At 35.5% G+C, this 24,374-nt stretch overlaps 1 protein-coding gene across 29 annotated transcripts in view; it reads right to left on the reverse strand.

Moving 5' to 3' along the window:
• Positions 1-24,374, reverse strand: part of DZIP3 (DAZ interacting zinc finger protein 3) — a 101,822-nt gene that overhangs the window by 13,480 nt on the left and 63,968 nt on the right. For all 29 annotated transcript variants that reach the window (XM_070582792.1, XM_070582780.1, XM_070582772.1 and 26 more), the window contains 11 exons: positions 23,827-23,852; positions 21,705-21,870; positions 20,116-20,211; positions 19,838-19,965; positions 13,008-13,076; positions 10,412-10,508; positions 8,865-8,968; positions 7,226-7,313; positions 5,429-5,530; positions 2,522-2,647; positions 256-395 (listed from right to left, as the gene is read on the reverse strand). In XM_070582792.1, the coding sequence (XP_070438893.1) occupies positions 256-395; positions 2,522-2,647; positions 5,429-5,530; positions 7,226-7,313; positions 8,865-8,968; positions 10,412-10,508; positions 13,008-13,076; positions 19,838-19,965; positions 20,116-20,211; positions 21,705-21,870; positions 23,827-23,852 (1,142 nt within the window). The remainder of the gene's footprint in view (positions 1-255; positions 396-2,521; positions 2,648-5,428; positions 5,531-7,225; positions 7,314-8,864; positions 8,969-10,411; positions 10,509-13,007; positions 13,077-19,837; positions 19,966-20,115; positions 20,212-21,704; positions 21,871-23,826; positions 23,853-24,374) is intronic.

The following is a 24,374-nucleotide window of genomic DNA, read 5'->3' on the forward strand; positions in this document are numbered from 1 at the left end:
TGGTGGCATTTAAATTGGATAGGTTTACAACTAATTGTACTTTGAGTAAATGAGCAAACCTAAATTTAAAAATTTATTCTCTCATGACTTAAGACTTATAACAGTAGTGAAGAGGTTTAGCACTTATATTGAATGCTATCCCTTCTTGGTAAATTTCATTTTCCTTACCAAGGCATGGTAAGGAGATATCTATACTCTTTTTGTGTGTATTATGTTTCTCTATCTGTACTCATCACTAAATAAAAGCTAAGGTACCTGGTCTGTTGTGGAAAGGCAGTTTTCAGCCTGTCTGTGATCCTCTCCCAATTCATCACAGGGGCATCACTTCCCAGACCTGCGCTGGGAGGCACAGCCTCTCCCACAGGTGCCGGCACAGTCCAGGCTATGCCAGTCATCTGTAAGGAGCACAGAATTATAACTTGTCAGCTTCAATTATTAGGAAGTAACATTCCATGCCAACATGACATTTCCACACCTCCAAAACTGGGCAGAATAAAGAAGAGGAATACTGAAATATAGGTTCCCTTTTCAGAGTTTTCCTCCTTAACTAGCACAACATATTTCTAATTGTTTACAATTACCCTTATTTTAAAATGGGACATGCTAGTCTCAGTAATTGCAAACATGTACAGAAATACATATAGGGTGTTTACTACTATATTTTATAACAGTGAAAAACTGAAAACAATCTGAAGTCTGTTAATAGGGAAATGAGTAAATAAATTATGGCATATCTAATTAAGTCCTTAAAAACAGATCTTTTGTATGAGCATAAGAGATGTCCACGAAACGTTTCATTAAAAAAAGTCTGTGGCATAGTATCTATGGTATGACTCATGTTAAAATGTTTAAAAATTTGTATGCATAGAGTTATAAAACAACTTGTAAACAGTAATTATTTCCTAGGGTTCAATTGCAGGACAATTTTACTTTTTACTTTGTATATTTCTTTATTATATATTCTGTATATACTTTGTATATTTCTGTATTATTTGCTTTTTATAATTAACTTATACCACTTTTATAATTAGAAAAATAATAAAGTTGAATTTTCAAACAACTAAATAAAGATGACGACACTACTAGAATGTCTGCCCAATGTCTCATGAATGTTATAAACAAAGGTGGTATGGAAGTTGTAGTGACACCTCTGGGACGTGAAACCATCAAAGTTTTCCCCATATTTTATGGTAGTTTCTTCTTGGAACTATTAAGATTCTAATTAATATCAATAAGTAAATATTTTTGGAGTGCTAATATGATTAGTAGGATAATTATAAACATGGCATCTTTTACTTTTATTTAAGGCTCTACAGGTTATTTTCAAAGATATAGTTATTACTTATGAAAAATTAGTAACTACTAATAGCCACTGGAATAACTCATACAAAGCCTAGTAAGTCTGAGAAGGAGCAAAATACTGCGCAGAAATCTGGGTTTGCCTCAGTATCAAGCTTTCTCCTAGGAATCAGAAAGTAATCTTATTAGAAGGTTGAGGTACTTTAATGTTTTCAAGAAATTTTTCTCATAGTTCCTTTTAACATGGTATGGGAGCAAACCAGATGAGTAACACTGTGACATCACGGTAGTAAGCTGTGGTATTTAGTTAACATGTTCAGGCCTATCCACAGATTTGTTTGCAGAAAGGCAGCCTCTACCAACATAAGCAGAGTCCACTTGACTATATATTTCAGAGAGAGACTGTAGGCAATATGTAGGTACAAAAACAAATGAAACAATTGACTAAAATGTACTTATGGCAAAGTTCAGATTAGATATATTTAACAAGATTTAATAGACTATAATTAGACATCAATTATATTTAACATAAATCTTCTGGGAGAAGATTTTTCTTTTAATAAAAAAAGTTTACCTTAGCCAAGATTACAACTAATAATTGTAGTCATGTTAAATTTCTCTATTGCTTCTTCAGGCTTGTATAAGGCTCACGAGGCTATCTGTAGCTAAGAAGATTTATAACTTTACAGTATAATATGGTCCAAGGTGATGCTATTTATACTGTTTATAGATTCAGTTGAAACATTGTCCAACTACACATACATATATATGTGTGTGTGTGCATGCGTACGTGTGTAAATAAAATTTTTCTTTAGCTTTGTGACATAGTTTGTTGTGACTTGGCTTCTTTGCTTTTCAATTTGCCAAACAACCATGTTTGGATATAAATTACCTATTAAAATATCAATCTACCCTGCATTGTTGCCTGTTACAGAAGCAAAACTGTAACTGTGAGCCTTCTATACCACAAAAATGTATTTATCTTTGTATCCAAAAACTAAGCTAATATTAGTTAATGAAATAAATATGCAATGCCCTTAACACAGTGCCTCACATGGAACTATTCATTCAATTGTCATTCAGTTATCAACATTATCACCAATATCACCACTATCATCATCATTTATCAAATTAATGAACAAAGAGAAGACTTTCATCCAAGAAGATCACTGTAGTGATAAAGAACTAGTTAGTGTCTATTCCACCAAGAAGGGCTCTATACCAGAGGGGCTCTAGGCTGGCCAGGTGCAGAGATGACTCCAGGGCAAACAGCAGGCATTTGAGGAACAGTGAGTATGGGTCTAAAGAAAGATTCTTTCACAAGGGGTCTTCCCAAGAACTGCTGCATCTAAAATAGAAAAGGTAAAAAATAAAAACAAAACCCCCCAAATTTATATATTTATATAGGCAATGATCTGAACTCACATAGTGATGTTTGGGGGAAAACAGTTATTTGAAATTTAGATACAAAGCACATTAGAAACAATGTGGTCATAACATTAGTTAAATACATGAATATTTGGAAAAGCAAACGGCACTGAAATATGCTAAAGAGCACTGAGAGAGAAGAGAATTCGTTTCTAGTCCCACTTTCTCTCCCCCTAGCCTGGTAACCTTGGACACCAAGTTACTAATCTATAAAATAAGAGGGTTGGGTTAAGATCTTTAAGATTCCCTTCCAACTTCAATAACATAGGACTATGCAACAGAGCCTCCTCAATGAGTACTGTCCACGTTGATGAACAATATTGATACTCAGAAATGCCACTACAGAACCAAAGTTGTCTATAGAAAATATTACTTTTGCTATTATGTATTAGAAAGACCTGGCACCACCTGATGGAATTCCAACTTTATTTTTAGCTCCAAGCAGAGTAGAAAGCTGATATGGTGTGGGCTTGGGGGATAGACTCTCCTACAGTGACTTGTAGACATGTTTGTGGGTGTCACTGCACTTCCCAGGGGCTGTGGAAAGCTAGCCCTTCTTAGCTTCTACCAGTGGGATGGATACCATCTACCAATTTTGGCTGGACTACAGAAAATGACAGATTTATTGAGCATCTACCAGGTAACCAGGTCTAGCACTGGTATAAAGCAGGAGTTCAACTATTTGGTGAATTAAAAAAAATGAACATCAACATAGCTCTTAAATAATGATTCTAAAACAGCACATGAAAGGTTAATGGGGAAATTTATAATGGACAGGTCAAGTTGACAATATTTAACATCACTACAGGAGAGACATTGTGTGCCTTCTGATGTGTACAAAGATAGTCACCTATAAAGTACTCTGAACAAAAATATTGAACCTGATTCTAACCAACACTCTAGATCTAATGACCAGTTTACAAGAAATAGTAGAACATGTACAATGACATTATAAGGATGCAATCAGTTAAATCAATAATGTGAGAAACTGAATAGGATAAGTGATCTAGTTTTTTAACAAATAAACGACATCAGTAAAGTGGAGGGGATCAGGCAGCTGTTACGGATTTAAAGAACAATCAGCCAAATTCAAAGTATAAACCTTGTTTGGGTTTTTAAAAAAAATAATGGTTTTTAAAGTAAGTGTAATTATAACTAAATTGGAAATTCAGTTGAGCTAGGTAAGAATAAGACATTTTTGAAAAACTGGGGAAATATAAATTTTAACTGGATATTAGACATTAGAAATTACTTATAATTTTCTTGGGTAGGAAAAGGGTATTGTGATTATATCCAATAATAAAAGTCCTCATCCTTTAGGGATATATACTAAAGTATAAACGGATGAGATTATATATAAGGGTTTATTTAAAATATTCTAGTAAGGAGAAAGAAGGTGATGACAGGAAACAAGACTGATAAAATGCTGATAATGTTGATTGAGTTGGCAGAGGTTTATTATACTATTCTATTATTATGTATGTTTCAGAATTTTCATAATGTAAAGTTTTTAAAGAATGAATGAATGGTGGGTACTGAGTTAATAGTCCTGCTCTCTTTGAAGACAACTATTACCTAACACTTCTTTGAGGATTAGATAGCCAGGGTACAAAAATCAAGATATAATGAAACACATAAAAATACTAGGTTAAACTTGGAAGAGTACTCATCATTCCAGACTTCTTAGGTTAGACTATTATACATGTAAAGCCTAGTGACCATTCCTTAGCATATCAGAATCTCACAGATAGACGGACTTTAGTGACCAGATCATCTAGTACAATTTCCTCATTTATAGATGGGAAAACTAAAGTCCAGGACAGCTGATTTTCCCAAAACCAACATAGTTCTTCACAGAGTTAGGACCTAAACCCAGATCTCTAAGTGTATTTCCATTGTATAATACCATCTCAATTTACAGCAAATATCATTGTCACATTTCTAGCATTTGTGCTCTTAAACTGTTCTACTAATGCTCAACAGTCACTGATGCTTGCACTTCCCAACTGTCAGCTTTGATCAAGCAGAGCAGTGACTCTGGTTAGGAAGCACAAACGGTACACATGTACCTCTCGAACAGTAGCAGAAAGATGCTTATGAATTCCACAGAGCCTGACTGCTAGTGAGTTTCTGCCCTTGACTAAACCTGGGTAAGCCACATCAGACTTAAGAAAGTCTCTGAAGGGATGAAGATCTAGAGGTCAAGGTGTGACTATATTTGTCAGTTATAGAGTATTTCTTTTATCAGACAGCTTATGCTGGTCTGGCTCCAGGAAACTCCAAAGAACACGTCTATATCTAGTTTCTGGAGCCATTTTATACTTATAGTCATGGGAGAGTTAAACTACAACCTATAGGCAGTAGTTTGAATATAGGAAGAAGACACAGGGTTTCTAGAAATCCTACCAAGAATATGTGTTACTTCCTGTGGGACTACACGGAATCTTTGGCATTTCTCTGTCATCTACATAACCCATTCCTTATTAGGGTAGTTGGGTATGATACTGTCCTAAACCTAGAATAATACTGTCCATAATACAGATGATATAGCAGGAAGGGACATAATTACAAACAGTATGCACAACATGTGCCTATTCCATTTTGAACACACATTAAACATAACTGCATATTCAGTGTTTTATAGCCCTCACCATTTTAACAAGACAAAGATGGCAATTTTTCAAAATGTCTTATTTCTTACCAGTATCTCAGGACTGGGTGGTGGTGGAGGAAGCTGGATTGGAGGCAAGGTACTCAAGGCAAACCCTTGCTTCACTTTGTTAATTTGTTCATTGTACTGTGTCTAGTAGAAGAAGAGAAACAATATTTTAGAGCAAAATCAACTTCAAAGAAATATCATATAGGAATGCTTGATGTGGTTTTGAATAATACAACATAGAATAGTGATTACTAACCTATTATGTAAGAAATAATATAAAAACAATTCTAGAGACTACTATCCCCAAATGTAAATAGTTGTATTTTTAGAAGTGCTTGTTGATTGGTAAGATAGAGACACATAATTCATAGATCCTTGTGATAATTCCTCAGCATTGCCATGATTTTCAGCCCCCAAATAGGAACCACTGATATAAAGCAAATAGAGTCTAAAGATTCAAGAAGCTGTAAGTAATATATTGACTGATAAATATGGGGAAGTATGTGTAACAAAGAGCTAACTACTTGCAAATGTTCGTTTTAAAAACTGGAGGGGAAATTTTAGGGAATACTTATTAAATTACCACATTTTGTTCATCTCAAAAGTTATACCTCTAGCTTTCTCTAGTTCCATATCTATCTTTGTTTTATTGTCTTCGATTCTGCCAAAAGACTCCAATCCCTGAAGCTTAACAACATGCTTTCAACAATTTTTCGCACAGTCCCCATTTGGCTTTACTATATTATTTTGTAAACAACCCACAAGAGCTGGAAAAGAAAGTCTGAAGAAACAAAATATTTAGAAACTTCCACACAGAGGACATGCATATGGAAGAAAATAAGGAAGAGAACAAGGGGCAACTCCTTTGAGGCCAGAACTTTGATAAACCCAATAGAAATACTAAGCATCCCTAAAGACTGAGTAAGAAAGAGTCCGAGAGAGAAACAAGCAAACAAGAACCAAGGAAAAAGCTCAACGAGTAGTTAGTGCTTTGAGGTAGCTCTTCACAACTGAATGTCATTGTCTTGCTGGCAGTGTTGTGAAATCATAAAACAATCAATACCATATATTAACTTTAAGATATAAATACAAAAAGATCCTAAAGCCAAATGATTAAATTAATAAATATTCAGTGGGTTACCTTTTTAGATTACCTTTAGCACAGTCCTAATGCTATGAAATCAATAATTAAGAACTTATTTTGCATTATGGAATAATTATATAAAAAGTTAAGACTGAAAACTAATATAGGTCCACTTGACTTCCCTTTTATCTTCTTATTTTTATTTTTTTTGCTGAGGAATATTTGCCCTAAGCTAACATCTGTTGCCAGTCTTCGTCTATTTTGTGTGTGAACCACTATCACAGCATGGCCACTGACAGACGAGTGGTGTAAGTCTGTGCCTGGGAATTGAACCCGGGCCGCCAAAGTGGAGCATGCCAAACTTAACCACTAGGCCACCAGGGCTGACCCATGACTTTCCTTTTAACTCTCTAAACACATAATTACTCAGACCAAGTTAAGACATTTATTTATGATTGGAGCAGAGTTAGCTTTGGAATTCTAGGAAAATTAGTGTGAGGCACAATTTTTCAGTTTACCATTTACTGTAATGAGGACCTAAAAAAGCACATCAATGAGTCCAGGATGCTATCTACAACCAATTTCATGGAAGTAATCAATCTCAAACCTCAAAAAGGCATAACCTTTAATAACTGAAATGAAAAAAAAGTTCTTCCTTAAATTTGTCTAGTAATTGTTTTTAATGTTAGATGTTTTCTTTAAGTGTATACCACCTACATTCAGTCAATTTACTCTAAACAAACTTCACGACTTACCCTGAGGAATGCAATCTTGTTTCTAACATCCGTCACAATCGCATTCCAACTATCTACTGCAGCCTTTAATTGAAGTGATTCTAAGTTGCTAGTGTAGAAAAGGAGACACAAGAGACAGTTCTTTTTATATACCACTTAGGTTTCCAAAAATTTCCATTATGTTCTCCAGCATATATATAACTAACATAAAACAACAACAAAATTACCTCCATCACCAATAATTACCTTAAATGGGCACAAAGTTGTATGGAAAGGCTTGTTATTAAGAATAACAAAGGCTAGGAATATGTAAGATTTCGTTTCTCAAGAGCAAATATAACCTTTGCTTCAAGAACACCGAGTTTTTTTTCCTATCTTGGCAATAGTTTTAGGACATATTATAAAAAATTTGCATAAGAATCCCTCCATTGAAGTAGGGAGGCAGAGAAGGCCAAACAGGGAAATTGCCCTAGCCATCCAATGCAAGAGCCTTCTCAAAGATGTTGACTCATCTTGGAAGCACGTTTTCGACTATCTTCACATTATCCCTGACCTCCCAGGGCCACAGTTGGCTTATCAGGCTCTTTTGCAAATTAGAAAAAGATATTCCCTAGGGGAAGGCAAATCAGAAAGAAGTACCTCTTCGGCAGGGATAAATTAGATTGCTGCCTCTATGCAATACATAAATTGCACAAACACAGCAGCTCTGCCAAACACACCCATCAAACGACTGAAGTAGGAACAACTTTGAGGTGTTTAGGGTCTGCCATCTCTAAAAGAGAGATTTTATGTGTCCTTTCAAAAGGCTCTATTTGTTATAACATTCCCACCCCAGTATCACCGAGCACATCTTTAAAAGAGCAGATCAAGTTATCATTGAGATCATCTCATAAAAACCTGGATAATATTCTAATTCATAGAGCGCCCTTTCTCCCTCTAGCAAGCAAAGATAGACTGATCACTTACAACAGTGCTTCCTCAACCTGAATGCACATCAGTATATTCTGGGAATCTTGCTAAACATTAGAGACTCTGATTCTTTAGAATTGAAGAATAATGATGATCATTAAAATGGTAATCACTAAAAAATAATGATGCCTTGGTCCCATAGATTCTTATTTAATTAATTAAGTTTGAACATATACCCCATAAAATGATAAATTTAAGCAGAAGCTCATGCAATCTGTCCAATATTTGAAAAGCACTCGTTTACAGCACAGGACTGCCTTTAACATATGATTTTAGGTGTTAATACTGATTTTCCTCTCAGTGTACTTCAAAGGTATTTAAAACCAAGCATTAAAAGAGAAAACAATTAGAAAAAAGTTTTCCACTTAGAATCCACCCTGTTTTGTAAATATCTGGTCTTCATGTCTCTGACTGAGACTTGATCTATTTCACTGTGGAGGAAGGGAAAAATCTGTCAGCAGCCATTACTGCACTCAGGAGACTTCTCAGGGCTCTAGCAGAAGCAACAAAGTAAACCATCAAAGTGACTAAATGACTTCTGAGGTTTAAAAAAACAAGGACTACAAAGACTTATTCACTCCAAGGACTCTGATGTAATGTATATAAAACACATCACAGATCATGTTCAACCTTGGAGCCATTTGCAAGTATCTCTGAGATGGAGACACATTAAGGAGGAGGGCAAGGTTACCTTGCCGCCATGTGAGTCACCCTGGCAAGCTGGCTGAGGCACTCCTTCTCAGTCTGCTCTAGATGAAGCAAACCAAAATCTCTACGACACTGTAAGAAATACACCTACAGATTTTTGAGAGAAAGGGAAAGAAGTTGAAGGTATTCTTACAAATGAATACATTATTTTCTCAATCATTTTAAGTAAATTTTAAGCTATTCTTCAATCTCTTCAACAGTACCTGAGCTTCTTGACGATCCATGATATGCTATAAAAAGTTTTTTGACCAATTCTGCAATTCTAATTTTTGCATTCAATGGTTACTGGGTTGGTAAACATTCTAGAACATTAGTTTTCAAACCTGCACATACACTGGAATCATCTCACAAACTAAAAAATGATGCCTTGGTCTCAGAGATTCTAATTTAATTGATACCAAATGCAATCTGGGTAATGGAATTTTAAAAAACTCTCAGGTAACTCTAGTATGCAGCAAAGTTTAACAACACTCAAAAGTCCTGCTATTTGTTTTTTGTTAATTGATGAAGAGGTAAGAAAATACTCAGACCATACAGGACCATCTAGTCCTGCATGCACTGTGAATCCAGGTCAGGAGGTCATCCAGTCCAAAGTCTCTCCCATGGCAGGAATACCTTCCATACCATTACTGATGCATGGTCATTAGGCCTCTGTGTCTTCCTTCTAATCACTCAATATTCACTGAAAATAGCTTATTAAACTCTTGGACAGTATTAAGTGTTTATAAAATTAATAATAAAAGTAGAAAGAAACTTTCTGACTAGAAGTAGTGAAAACAAAATATACAAACTTGAGTTCTTAAGCTATTCTGAGCTTTCATTTTGGTTAAAGCTAACACTCCAACACTTTACTCTCCAGGGATTTTTGGTTCAGATATCATGCTTGATTGTTGACCTCCTGATTCCTGTTTACTCTGCTAGAGAACAGAGCTTACCCATTACAGAGGTGGGAAGGTTTGTAATGTTAACTGTCGCGAGCTCTCCAGAAATTTGAATCTTATTGTATATCAAGTTTGGTTATCTATAAATAAAAATTACAAACACAATAATATTTCGTTCGTTTCAAAGAAGCTAGCTGTGGTGTTCTAAGCTAACAAATAAAACTGGGTGACTTTCTGGTATCTAGACGGTAAGTTGGTTTTTAACATTGGGGTGTATGTTATGTGTTTTTGGAAGATCTATTCAGGAAGTAGCAAAGAAAGGGGATATTATGGCAGCAGTGAAATGTTATTCTTAGAAGTTTAGCTTTTTCCAAGATGTCTGTATTTGCTGTACATAATGAAGCAGGCCAATTTCTTGGAGTCATTTGGGGGAAACAACCTAAGATCATCAACACTAAAGTTATCATATACAAAATGCCAATGAATTGAAAAAGCACAAGAGTGTGAGCCATGCTTTTTCTGGTTAGTCTTAAGATGTCTTATTTCTGTTTATTCAAAAAACAGGGTTTTTTTTTCCAATTCTTTTGTATACTGGTACACAAGGAAAACTTCCCTCCCAACCCCATCTCTCTCTCTTTTTTTTTTTTACCTCAGCCGTTAAAGCTCTGCTAGTTTCTGCATTCAGTTTGTTTAGGTATGTTTTAATTGTGCTTTCCAGATTATGCTTCTCCATCTCCCACTGAGACCTGAAACACATGATTATTAAAGAGTCAGCAACATTGCAGAAAGGACAGACTTTTTCACCTTATTCAAGAGGAAGAAAGACACAAGCTATTGAATGAATAGGAAAGGATTTCTTGTAAAAGTACACAGCATACAAAAGCAAGAGAAGACACTACTTAACCCTTACTGTTACCCATTATTATCGACAGTAGCAGTGTTAAGGCTGTTAATATAGAGATTATGATTTAAAATGTGGTTCGGAAATCAAGTTGTCTGAGGATGAATCTGAGCTACATAATTTACTAAATGTGAAAGTCTGGGCAAGTTACTTCTCTATATCTCAGTTTCCTCACATGTAAAAATGGAGAAAATTGTATTACTTACCTCAAAGAGCTGTTGTAAAAATTCACTCAGATAACATACTTAAAGCACGTTGTGTTTGGCACATACTAAGTATTAAATAAATGTTAGCTATTATCATTATTAATACATTTTACACACAATAAAGTTCCTATAAGCCTTTTTGTAACCCAGCAATAGCAACCACAAAGGTTTTTATTATCCCTGTAATAAAGTTAGGTTAATTGCGTTAAAATTTTTTTACTGGTTATCTCACATTCAACACCTTAGAATGAAAACAAATCCCATAGCTTGAGAAGGAGGGTAGGAAGGAGACAATGATAAGGACATTATTTATGAAGGACATTATGGAAAGTGGCTACTGATAAGGTTTCTCTTTTTCCTACCTCATTTCAGCTTCCTACACTTGAGCCCCAGAACTCGAGAGCATACAAACCAAATTATGTTTTTAATGAAAACAATTAATTGGAAATATAACATTGTAATAGGGACTTTCACAAAGTCTATCCTCAATGTTTTATTATTAGAAACATCTGGATGCTTGAGTACCTGACAAACACTGATGAGAAGCTTGATAAAATAATATATTATTAATACCATTAAGGCCATCATGTTTTGAGGGGAAAAAAAATCATAAAATATTCAAGGAGATACATTAACTCCACCAAGAGGAATTATTATGCCATTATATAATTGTTCAAAATTTGCCTACAAGAACAAGAGAAAAAATAGATAAACTGGACTTCATCAAAACTAAAAACCTCTGTACTTCAAAGAACATCATCAAGAAAGTAAGATGACAACCCACAGAAGGGAGAAAATATTTGCAAACCATGTATCTGATAAGTACTTGTATCCAGCACATACAAAGAACTCTTAAAACGTCATAATAAAAGACAACCCAATTTACAAAATGGCCAAAGGATTTGAATAGACATTTCTCCAAGTAGATACATTTATGTATATGGCCAATTAGCACGTGAAAAGATGCTCAATATAAATAATCATTAGGAAAATGCAAATCAAAACCATAATGATATACCACTTCACATCTACTACAATGGGTAAAATGAAGACAGATAATCTAACAAGTATTGGTGAGGGTATGGAGAAATCAGGACCTTCATCCATTCTTGGTGGGATGGTAAAATGGTGCAGTCATTTGGGAAACATTTTGGCAGTTCCTCAAAAAGTTAAACACAGAGTTTACTGCAAAATCTCTGCAATTTCACTCTGAGGTATACACCCAAGAGGATTGAAAACATGTCCACACAAAAATTTGTATATTAAAGTTCATAACAGCATTAATAATAGCTAAAAAATGGAAACAAATGAAATGTCCAACAACTGATATAAAGGTAAAAAAGAATATGGTATACCCATACAATGGAATATTATTTATCCATAAAAAGGGATGAATATTGATACACGCTACAGCATGGATGAATCTTGAAAACATTAACTTAGTGGAAGAAGTAAATCACAAAAGGCCACATTATAAGATTCCAATTATATGAAATGTCCAGAATAGGCAAATCCAGAGAGAAAAAAATAGATTAGAGGTTGACAGAAGCTGTGGAAGGGTAGAATGAGGAGTGACTTTTAATGGATCCAGGGTTTCTTTTTAGGGTGATAAAAATGTTCTGGAATTAGATAGTGGTGATGGTTGTACACCTCCATGAATATACTAAAAACCAATGAACTGTATACTTTAACAGGGTGAATTTTACGCTATATGAATTAGATCTCAAAAAAGCTATTATAAAGAAATTACCTACAGGGAAAAACGTGTGAGAATCAGAATAAAACTTAGTCAGTTTCATAAAGCAGTCACACCTGGTAGTACTGATCAGGGTAAAAAGATAAGAACTCATAAGCTCTAGTCCCTGACAGTGGTTTGTTGGGGGACCATAAATTTGCTGACCTAATCTCTCGCAGTAGCTTTCTAGGGCCAGAGCTAAGATGAACATATCACCCAATTTGCCTAGGACACTTCCAGTTTATATCTACTGTCCCAGCATAGTTAATAATACTGCTCAATTTCATGCTCAAAAGTACCCCAGTTTGGATGATAAATTACATGGCTACACTAGCCAGAACAAGCTGAGTGGAATACACAGTTTCAAGAGGGTGCTCTGAACCAAAACAACAGCTGTTTGTACCTCTTCATGGAAAGTTGCTCTTTAAGGTTCTTGATTTCATTATCTTTAGCATGACTCTGACGCTGTAATCTAAGAAAAGAAGAAAGTTATAAAACATTAGAAATTATTTGTCATTAATATAGTCAGAACGGCACTACTTGTAGTTGAGGAGGGACTAAGTATGTGTGTTTTGGGCCACAAATCTTGAGCCTGACAATAACTGGACTCCTATACTTAGTCCTTCTAAAATTTATGTTTTTTCTTTCTCACGTCTGACTTACTGACTTCCCAAAGAAAGAACTAAATTCTAACACGTAAATTAGAAAGCCAAAGAGAAGAGTTATCTTATCTTGTACCCCCAGCTCAATGAATCAGAAAAATGTTTTTAGCTCTTTGTAAGTTTACCCATTAGAAAACAGAGAAATGGTATCTTCTGATTTTCTAGGCTTGTGTGGAATTGAGAAGTTTAAGTTCCTTAAAGAGATACCAAATTAAGTCATGCAAATTATTGAAGACAATGTGTGAAAGAAATCAGACCTTAAATACAGAAGTAATGAGGCTGTGTGCCAACAAGAATTTTAATTAAAACTATAAATTATAACTGGGGAATCATTCACATGCCCTAATCATGAGAAGATTGGGTTAAAATTTCTATAAATCAGAAAACATAACCTGGGATTAGCTTAAAAATAATATGCAAGAAGCTCTTACGAGAAATGCAAAGTAATACTTTTTGGTCAACATATATTCATTCACATACCACTTTTGATGTTCCTCCCTCATGCTGCTGTATTTCTCTTCATAACTAAGCTTTTACATTAACCTGTTAATTTGCTTCAAAATGAAGAGATTTACAGCAAAAGCACATTTCTCTTGAAGTCTCTGATATGTTCAAATAATTGGGATACAGAGGAGTTTTGGTTAATAGAAATTATTGGAATGATAAAACCTTAAACAATGACTTCAAACGTGTGGACAGCTCACTATCCAATTTCAGAGACTACCCACTCACCTTTAAACTTACAATCAATGTTCTATTGGACTGAAAATGCAATGAAAAGAAGCCAGGTCTCTTTGTATATTAAGGAGATCATGTTCCCAGGTAAAGAATAAGAAATGCAATCTCTGTTACTATAGTATACAGGAGTATGTAGAGAGCTGAAAAGTAGTAAGATTTCTAAGGTTGACATCTTCCTTTCCTTTGTGTACTTCTATTACTTCAATGTTTTACCCAGCTCAAGTTTAGAGTGGGCGAGAAAAGTTGGCAGAACTGGTGGGGAGTTCAGAACCTGGATTCTTAAATAACAGAAGATAAGATAGGCATAGTTCCTATCATCCAGCTCAGATATGAACCAACTTTTTTATGTTCAAGAAATGAACTTCTCTCAGTCGTCTTTTTCTCGTGAGTTACATGATAGGGTGGGATGAGATTTTCTTTTCTAAAAGATCTAAAGTTCTCAAGCTTAATCTGGCTGGCTATCAAGTTTATTACATGGATTTTATTGACAGCAGTTTCTTAACATTTATTAAGAGGCTATTGTAATTTGTGCAAAATATGTCACTTTTATATAAATCTTCTTTGTTAACACTGCAATTATTAACAACAAATGTTTACCAAACACTTACTGTAGGACTGGCATTGAATTAGGCCAAAGAAGAAAGGTTTTTTTTTGCTTCCTAATAAACACCATATTCTAAGATGAAAGAAATCAACATTTTACAAGTAAAGAATATTTATACTTTTATCACATACTCTTGGGACATGATCAATTAAACAAAGAAAGGCTCACAAACTTTTATGAGAACACACACAAGGTTCATGCTTTCCTCTCTGCCTGGATCCCCTTGGTCTTTTCTCCCATCTCATCCTACCTAGCCTAGGTTCAATTCTATGTCTTCATTGAAGTTCTTGCTTATCACAACAATCAAAAGTACTCTTTTTACCCTACAAAACCCCCATTACGTGTAGCTCCATCTGACAGTTATTTATCTGTACTTTTTTAAGATGCTAAACTTTTTGAGATAATCATAGATTCACATAAAGGTATAAGAAATAAAACAGACAGATCCCACGTACCCTTTACCCACGTTCCCCCAATGGTAACATCTTGGAAAAAGATAATATAATATAATAACCAGAATGTTGACAGTGATACAGTTCAAGATATAGACTAGTTTTTTATTACCACAAGGATCCCTCATTTTGCCCTTTTATAACCCATACCTACTTCCCTCCCACTCCCATCTCCTCCTTATAACCTTGGGATCACTAATCTGTTTTCCATTTTTATTACTTTATCATTTTCAAAATTTTGCCATTTCAAGAATGTTATAGAAATGGAATCATACAGCACAGCAGTCTCTCCTTATCCAAGGTTTCAGTTACCCATGGTCAACCATGGTCCAGAAACAGATGATCTTCCTTCTGACCTATTGTCAGGTCAATAGTAGCCTAATCCTATGTCCTAATGCCTACATCATTCACTTCCCTTCATCTCATCACGGAGGCATTTTATCATCTCACATCATCACAAGAAAAAGGGTGAGTACAGTACAATACGATATTTTGAGAGAGACAACATTCAAAAGACCACTTTTATTACCATATATTGTTATAATTGTCCTATTTTATTATTAGTTGTTGTTAATCTCTTACTGTGCCTAATTTATAAATTAAACTTTATCATAGATATGTAGATATACCAAAAAACAGTGCGTATTATCCACGTTTTCTTTGGGTAGGTACTACCCACATTTTCAGGCATCCCTTGGGGTCTTGGACTGTATCCCCTGCAGATAGGGGGACTATGGTATACAAGCTTTGGGGATAGGCTTTTTTCATGCAGCATAATTCTCTGATGTCTGCAGGGCCGGTAGTGACATCAGTGTTCTAATCCTGGTGGTGGCAATTTGTGTCTTCTCTTTTTTTGTCAATTTTGCTAGAGGTTTGTCAATTTTATTGATCTTTTCAAAGTAATAACTCTTTGTTTCATGGATGTTCTCTAGCGTTTTTCTGTTTCCAATTTCATTATTTCTAATCTTTACTGTTTTCTTATGCTTGTTTTGGGTTATTTTGCTTTTTGTTTTCTGGGTTCTTGAGGTAGCTTCTATTATTCAATTGACACTTTTCTCCTTTTCTAATGTGTACACTTAGTGCTATAAATCATCCCAGAACTGCTTTAGCTGTGTCCCACAAATTTTGATATATTGTATTTTCATATTAATTTGGTTCCATGTATTTTTATTTCCCTTGAGACCTCTTCCTTGACCCATGGATTAATTAGAAATGTATTGTATAGCTTCCAAGTGTTTTGAGTATATGCTTTGCATGATTTCAATCCTTTTGAATTTATTGAGGTTTGTTTTATGGCCCATGATATGATCTATCTTGGCCTATTTACTGTGGGCACTTGAAAGCATACATATTCTGCTGTCGCCTGGTGGAGTGTTCTATAAATATCAAACAGATCCGACTGGTTGATGGTGTTGTACAGGTCTTCTATATCCTTGCGGATTTTGTCTAGTAGTTCTGTAAACTCCTGCAAGTACAGTGTTGAAGTCACCTACTATAATTATACACTTTTCTATTCCTCCTTTCAGTTCTATCAAGTTTTGCTTCATGTATTTTGAGTCTCTGTTGTCACCTTTAGGTTCTTTTGTCTTCCTGTTAGATTGATCCTTTTATTATAATGAAATGTGCTTCTTTATCTCCAGTAGTTTTCTTTGCTCTGAAGTCCATTGTATCTGATATTAATATAGCCACTCCTGCTTTTTTTGATTAATGTTTGCTTGGTATATCTTTTACTATCCTTTTACTTTCAACCTACCTTTGTTGTTGAAACTGAAGTTTCTTGTAAACAGGCTATTATTGAATCTCATTTTTTTGTTTTGTTTTTAAAATCCACTCTGCCAGTCTCTTTCTTTTAATTGGCATATTTAGACCATTTACATTTAAGGTAATTATTGATATGTTAGGGCGTAAGTCTGTCATTTTATTATTTGCTTTCTGTTTGTTTTCTCTGATTCTCTTATCTTCTTGAAGGTTATTTGAACATCTTTTAAGATTCCATTATTGACTTATTTATAGTGTTTTTGAGTAAATTTCTTTGTGCAGCTTTCTTAGTGGTTGCACTAGGTATTACAATATGCATATGCAGTCTACTGGTATCAATCTTTTCCTACTTCAAGTGAAATACAGAAGGGCTGACTCACACTACCTTGTTGCTGTAGGGTGGAGAGGTGCAAGAGCTCCCTGTTTGGCCCTCTGGCACCAACTGGGGAGACAGGGAAAAAATGAGTGCCAACTAGCCCCAGTGGTGGAGACTCAGCTCCCTCTGAGGAGAGCATGGATGAAAGCTAGTACTGACTAGCTCACCTCAGATCACTTTGTTAAGTCTCACTAATGTGGGGTAGAGGTAAAGGCTTAGCTCCCAGTTGAACCACACTGAAGCTATCCTGGCAGAGAAACTGAAGTACTACCTGCTTCTGGCTGGTGGGGAAAGGAAGATCAGCTGCCTGCTCAGTACTGCTACCCCAGCAGGGGAATCTGATTTCTGCCATCTGCCTTTGTCAGAGTGCCCTACCTGCTTCAAGGGGTGGTGTGGGGCCATCAGTGTTTGGCTGGAGTCAGTGGGTAGTCCAAAGAGGTTTTCTGTTGTCATATCTTCCTTTTCCTGATCCTTTGGCTAGAGGGAACAGGCTTTTCTTGGAGATTTTTTGCCCTGTGCCCACTGGCAATTCTAGGTTAGAGATTTCTGCAGCACCCTGTCTGGGATATGTGGGAGGCAATAAGGAAAATCACTGTCTATCATTCCTCAATCCCAAGGTCTCTACACAGTCTACTTTCTTCTTCCACCTTTCAGAGTCTTCCTATGTTTGTTTGTTGTGTTATATCTAGGGTGTTTTAGTTCTAAGAAGGGAGGCTTGCCTGGAGCTATTACATCTTGATGGAACTGGGAGTCGCTCTGTTATGTGTAATTTTAATCCCCTCATATTAATCTACACTCTCCATTAGCTCACAGTCAACATCTGACACACCTTGGTATCTTCCATGTGCCTTACATAATTCTTTGCACACATTAAGCACTTGATTAATATCTGGTGAAGGGTGAACCCTGAATAGTCATTGTGTGAAGACATATGCGTTTTCTGAAGTGGTCTGTTTGTAGTCTCAAACATACAAGGGTGCCTGGGTCAGCTCTCAGAGTTGGGGAGGGATAGACTCAGAGGGTGAAGGAGAGAGGCAGCTCATTGGCATGGATGGCATTACTCTTCTGATCTCTGATATCATATAACATATTTCTGGTTTGGTCATTATCTTCCAGGCTAAAAAACAAAGTTATGAATCCTGAAGGGTGGGTTCTTAAGTGACTGTAGCCAGCTTAGTTTGCCTGAGCTATCTCAGGTCCTCACCTACTTCTGAACTTGAAGGATCTCTCTAACTCCAGCAGGGACAAGCCTGAAAGTCTTTGTAACTGATACTATGTTTCCAGAGCTATGGCATCCAATTCTTCCTAAAAACTCTTTCAGGTTGGATAATACGATATGTGGGAGAAAATTTAAGGCCTAACTCTTTGCCAAATATTTCTCCCATTTTACAATTAGTATCCTGGACTCCTTACACTAAGATATTCCCTAGAACTTGTCTATTCTCCCTATTAGCAGTCTAGGAACTGCAATAGATTTCAAATTAGACTTCATGGATGAGTGGTATCTTGTGGTACTACTGTTTATTAAAATAATGTGTTACAGGGGCCGGCCCAGTGGCTGAGTGGTTAAGTTCGCCTGCTCCGCTGCAGGCGGTCCAGTGTTTTGTCGGTTCAAATCCTGGGCGCGGACATGGCACCACTCATCCAGCCACGCTGAGGAGGCGTCCCACATGCCACAACTAGAAGGACCCACAACTAAGAATATACAACCATGTACTGGGGGGCTTTGGGGAGGAAAAGGAAAAAAATAAAATCTTTAAAAAGAAAATAATGTGTTACAAATTATATTACTATTTCATCTGGTACTAGTTGAAGGCAGTGATTTGTACAAAGAGAATAAAGCAGGACACTTTTTTTTCCCCTATTAAATCAGAATTTTTAGTCTTAGGCATTTAATACTTAAGGTTGTAAGTAAAATGAGAATGGTAAGGGTGGGAAGAGTCTCCAGAAATTTGATTTCTTTTCAATCTCTTAGGCTTAGAACACAAATACTCTGAGAGACCAACATTAAAAAGCATGCAAGTGATTCCATGGTGTCTTTGAGAAATGTACTCATCATAAGCTGTAAAGAAACAGCCAATCATTGATCACATTTTCACAGATTAGAGTCATGACCTGAAAGTTAATTAGCTTTCTCATGTAATTCTATTATCTTCACACTTGTTCAGCCAATACATGAAAAGCTTAATATATAGAGTGAACAGTTGGTTATTTCTTAATCCAGCTGTCAAGTCAAAAATACAGTTGGTTTGGGCCTGGCCCCGTGGCCGAGTGGTTAAGTTCGCGCACTCCGCTGTAGGCGGCTCAGTGTTTCGTTGGTTCGAATCCTGGGCGCGGACATGGCACTGCTCATCAGACCACGCTGAGGCAGCGTCCCACATGCCACAACTAGAAGAACCCACAACGAAGAATACACAACTATGTACCGGGGGGGGGGCTTTGGGGAGAAAAAGGAAAAAATAAAATCTTAAAAAAAAAAAAAAAAATACAGTTGGTTTTTAAGCAAAGTGAAGGCCTGTGGTTCGCAGTTCTTGACGTGCAGTCACAATGCCACCTAGTGGTTACACAGGGATTATCTTTTAAAGATAGTGTTCATTACGGAGCACACCCAGAATTTCCTGTTATCAATAGATTTGCACTTACTTGGAAACCTTATTGATTCCAAAAGCCACTTGTTGGTTAAGAGATGCAATGATTTTGTCTTTCTTTTTAATCTGCATTTGGTTTTCTTGCCATCGAAAAGTCACTGTTTTCAATTGTCTTTTGAAATCCTGATCAATGAAAAATATAACTTCAGTAATTCTGTTTTAAATCACAAGAAATTGAAAGGTAAAAATTACCTTTAAAAAAAGAAAATATGATTAAGTTTAACATTTGAACTACCTCTGACTCACCTCAGATCTAATGGCAAAAGTACTTACTTCACACTGATAGTGCAATTTATAAAGTTGCCGTTGTCGAGCAAGCTTTTCCTTCTCAGTTTCTCCATATTCTGCAGTCACCTTGCTGGTTGAGCCCTATTGAGCAAATGGAATATGCATACTTTATTTTCCTCTAAAAAAAGCTCTAATATTTTAGTTATTTAAAGGAGATTTATAAATTGCCATTTAATTCCTACTCATGCTTTATAGGTCTCAATGCAAATATCACTTCCTGATTAGTTTAGATGAATCTGCCTCTCCCCAGTTACAGCATTCACTAAACAATACCATAGTTACTTGTCTACTACTACCTATGAACAATATTACCTGCATGCTTACCAGTTTTTAAGCTGCTTCTTTTGGAATGCTTTTATTGTCATAAGAACCATATGAGGAGGAACTCATTATTCCCATTTTAGAGATGATAAAACTGAGTAACATGCCCAAGGTCACAAAGACAGTAAGTGGAGGAGGCTGAATTCTAACTCAGGCAGTCTTAATTAGCTCAAGCATTTAATTATTATTTTGGTAATTATCACCTTAGTTTAATATTTGACTTCTCCACTGGATTGTAAACACTATGATCACAGGGACCATATCTTAGAATAGCTCTTGACACAAAGCAGGTGCTAAATGTTTTTTGAATAAATGAATGAATAAACATTTTTCAAAAGACCTGTGACATTTTGATCCTATTTTTGAATTCTCACAGTTCTCATGACTATTGAACGAAAACCAAAGACCCTACATTTAAACTTTAGTGTGATACCCAAAGCTCAGAATACGCTATTTCAGTTAAAATATACATATTCTAACATCATAACTGGAAAGGAGAAAACAAAGGTATGACAGTTACATGAGTGTTGTACTATCAGTCAGGGAATCACTGTACTAACCGTACCCTGAGACAATCAATATTCCTACACATCATATATTATTATACTTAAACCATGGAACAGGTTACCATAAAATTACCACAGGATAGAATTCTCACGGGTAGGTAAAGCAACTGGTTTCTCAAAAAAGAAACTTTCATATGCTTTGTCTGATTAAGTGCTCTATTGAGCACTTAAACCATGTTCACACGTACCTTCACATATAGGTACGTCATTCCCATCAGTGACTACTACCAGGAAAGGAACCAAAGAAAAAAATTGTTGTACGTTAACATTTCTTGTAGACATTTCATGGTAACAACCAGGTTTAATTTTAAAAAATGAATAACTTTGTTTTATAAAACTATCTTTCTCATGAAATTTAATCCAATGGGATTATGCCAAGATTTCATGGGGTTTTTTCTTCTGGTATTTGAAAACTTTTTGTAAGGAATGCATTTGTAATCAACTCTGCCCAACAGTTAAAAAGCTAGGAAATGGCTTGAGAGGTAAAGTGCAAAGTTTCCAGCTCCTAAGGTTCATTTTTCCATCATCTATCCCTCTGTCCTTCCTTTCCTATTTTTTCTGTCTCCTCACAAACACACCATAAACCACCAGGTTAACACGCTGTTCAAGAGTCATGGGGAAAACAAAGGTTAACAATAGTTTCTGGAAGAAGGAAGGCAGGGCTGTACCATCTCCAATCAGGCTTACCTGCTCTATCATGTCCAGAATATGCAATTCATCCAGGCTATAGAACTTGTCTTCAGTAGCAGAATCTTCCTGAACATCACTTGCATCATCTTTCATAAATCTACTGACTGGGTGTAGATTTACTGGCTCTTTCTTCAACTGCTCTTCCTTTCCTACCATTTTTGGGCTATAGTGGTGACATAAGGTGATCTTTTATAATTGTGTAGTTCTTTTCATCTAAGCCATTGTTTCCCAAATTAATACTGTACTGGTCTCATGAGATGCTCAGATTCAGAAGGGCTCATAGTCAAAGAAAGTTTGGACAGTGATCATGCTGTGTATTTCTCTTGAAGATTCACAATGAATTTTAGTATATTTGAGATGGCACTCAATCGAGGTACCTATTCTGTTCATCCCAGTGTTTTCAGGAATTATGAGACCATAGTTCACTTGTCAAATTATAATTATTAACATCAGTTACTTTGGGAAACAATACTTTGGGAAATACTGACAAGCATTTCCACATCTGCTATATTATTTCAACATCACAACATTCTTGAGAGGTAAGTTGGTTTAATCAACTTCAGTGCTTAGGTCCAGTATACATTTAAATAGAGGACTACAAATAGCAACATAAAGTAGATTTTAAAATGGAAGTTTCTTTTGCAATAGGACTTTAAAAACACTGTAGTGACAACATGGATTTCATTAACTAGGAACCATTGAAAAAAGAATGAAAATACTGCATGTACAATGGCAATTAACCCATTTTTATACCTATGTCTAAAATTGAAAGGCATGCTACTATTCTTTCAGTTTCCAAATTACCTGAAGAGCTTTCTAAAAATTACATTATTCCAGACACCTCAACAACTGTAAAAATATGATTTGTATTTTTGAAAAGCTCCAGATTATTTCTAAATTTTTAAAGTATAATAATAGCATTGTGATAATATAGGAAAATGTTCATATTACTAAAAGATGCAAACTGAAGCATGTAAAGGTAAAATTACATGATATTTGGGATTGCAAACATTTCAACACAGAACAAATGTTAAGGTTAGATTGAAGCAAATGTGGAAAAATAGTGATAAATGTTGAATCAGGATGATACGCATATATACTACTGTAGATATATTATTCTCTTCACTTTTGTGTATATTTGAAAATTCTCATTTAAAAGCAAAGCTCCTTGGGCGATCTGATGATCATCCAGGTTTGGTCTACACTGTAAGCAAAATGAGCAAAATGATTGATGACACTGTTTCATTCTTTAGTAAGTTACTTTTATGGCATCTAGACATAGCCTGAAAAAAAAGAAAAACCAAAAAACTACTGCTCTGGTGGCTCAACTTGTTGACAGGGAAAGTGAAAACCCATCTTGGATGATGAACTATTTACTTACCAAGTAAACCATATCCATTATCAATGAGAAAATACTAAATACACGTAATGGCGTTACCATTAACAAAATATGTTCTTGTTACCATTTTAAAGATATATTAATTTATGTCCTTACAATGAGTTCTCTAAAGTTAGTAATTTTCAGTTAACAAACTTTTTGATGGATATAACGACCCCTTCATGGAATGTCTCCCCTGCTTCCTTCCTCTACCACACTATCATCAAACATATGGTTGTATAATATAGCTCACAGTGATCTTTAGACATTAAATGATTTCTAGGAAAGGTTCAAAATTCACTCAACAATTGGGATAAAAAAAAAACACCACCTCAGGTTAACTAAACAAACCAAACAACTCTTTTGTAAGGGCACCACTGGAACAAACAATGATCTCTTCTTTAAGGTTGTCTTATTTAATCTAGACTTGGCTAACCATAATTTAGGATTTATTTTAAAAGATTTTATGCTGGACCCAAATTAGTCCTTGAATAAAGCAGTTAGCATTGGATGACTCTTGAGTAGCCTTATAGAAAAATGGTGGGAGATTCTATTCTCCCAAAATAAATGAGACTTTAACTTTTTGTTGCTTTCTCTAAAAAGGTGACAACTTATTAAGACAAGGACCTGTCCCTTCTTCTCTTAGTGAGACTACTTCCCAAGACAAGGCTGTGTCATAATGGCAAGGCATACTTTCAAAGTACTAAGAAAAATTCAAAAATTAAATAAACTAATACTTACACTTGCTCTTCTTTTGATTCCTTATTCTGAAAAATAGCATCAAGAATTAGCAATCAATATCAACTACGTCAATACGGTATAGTGATCTGACTTCATTTAGGTCAGTGTTTCTTAAAGTTTTTTGACCACAACCAAAATAAGAAATGCATTTTATACCATGATGTAAACACACTTACATAAATATCTTTATACATAAGTATAAAACAAATCTAAGTTCCATGAAATAAACCTTACTTCTATTATATGTGTTATGGACTGCATATTTCTGTCCCACAAAAATTAGTATGTTGAAATCCTAACTTCACCTCCATGTGATCTATGTGATGGTAATTGGAGGTACAGCCAATGAAGGTAATTAGGTTTAGATCATGCTGTGGAGTCCTCATGGTGGGATTAGTGCCCTTCTAAGAAGAGACAAGAGAGCTAGTTCTCTCTCTCTCCCCACCATGTGATGATTTAACAAGAAGGTAGACATCTGCACACTAAGAAGAGGGCCCTCACCAGACATGAACTGGCTGGCACCTTGATCTTGGACTTTCCAGCCTCCA

This window comes from Equus przewalskii, chromosome 18 (genome assembly GCF_037783145.1).
Source record: "Equus przewalskii isolate Varuska chromosome 18, EquPr2, whole genome shotgun sequence".
NCBI lineage: Eukaryota > Metazoa > Chordata > Mammalia > Perissodactyla > Equidae > Equus > Equus przewalskii.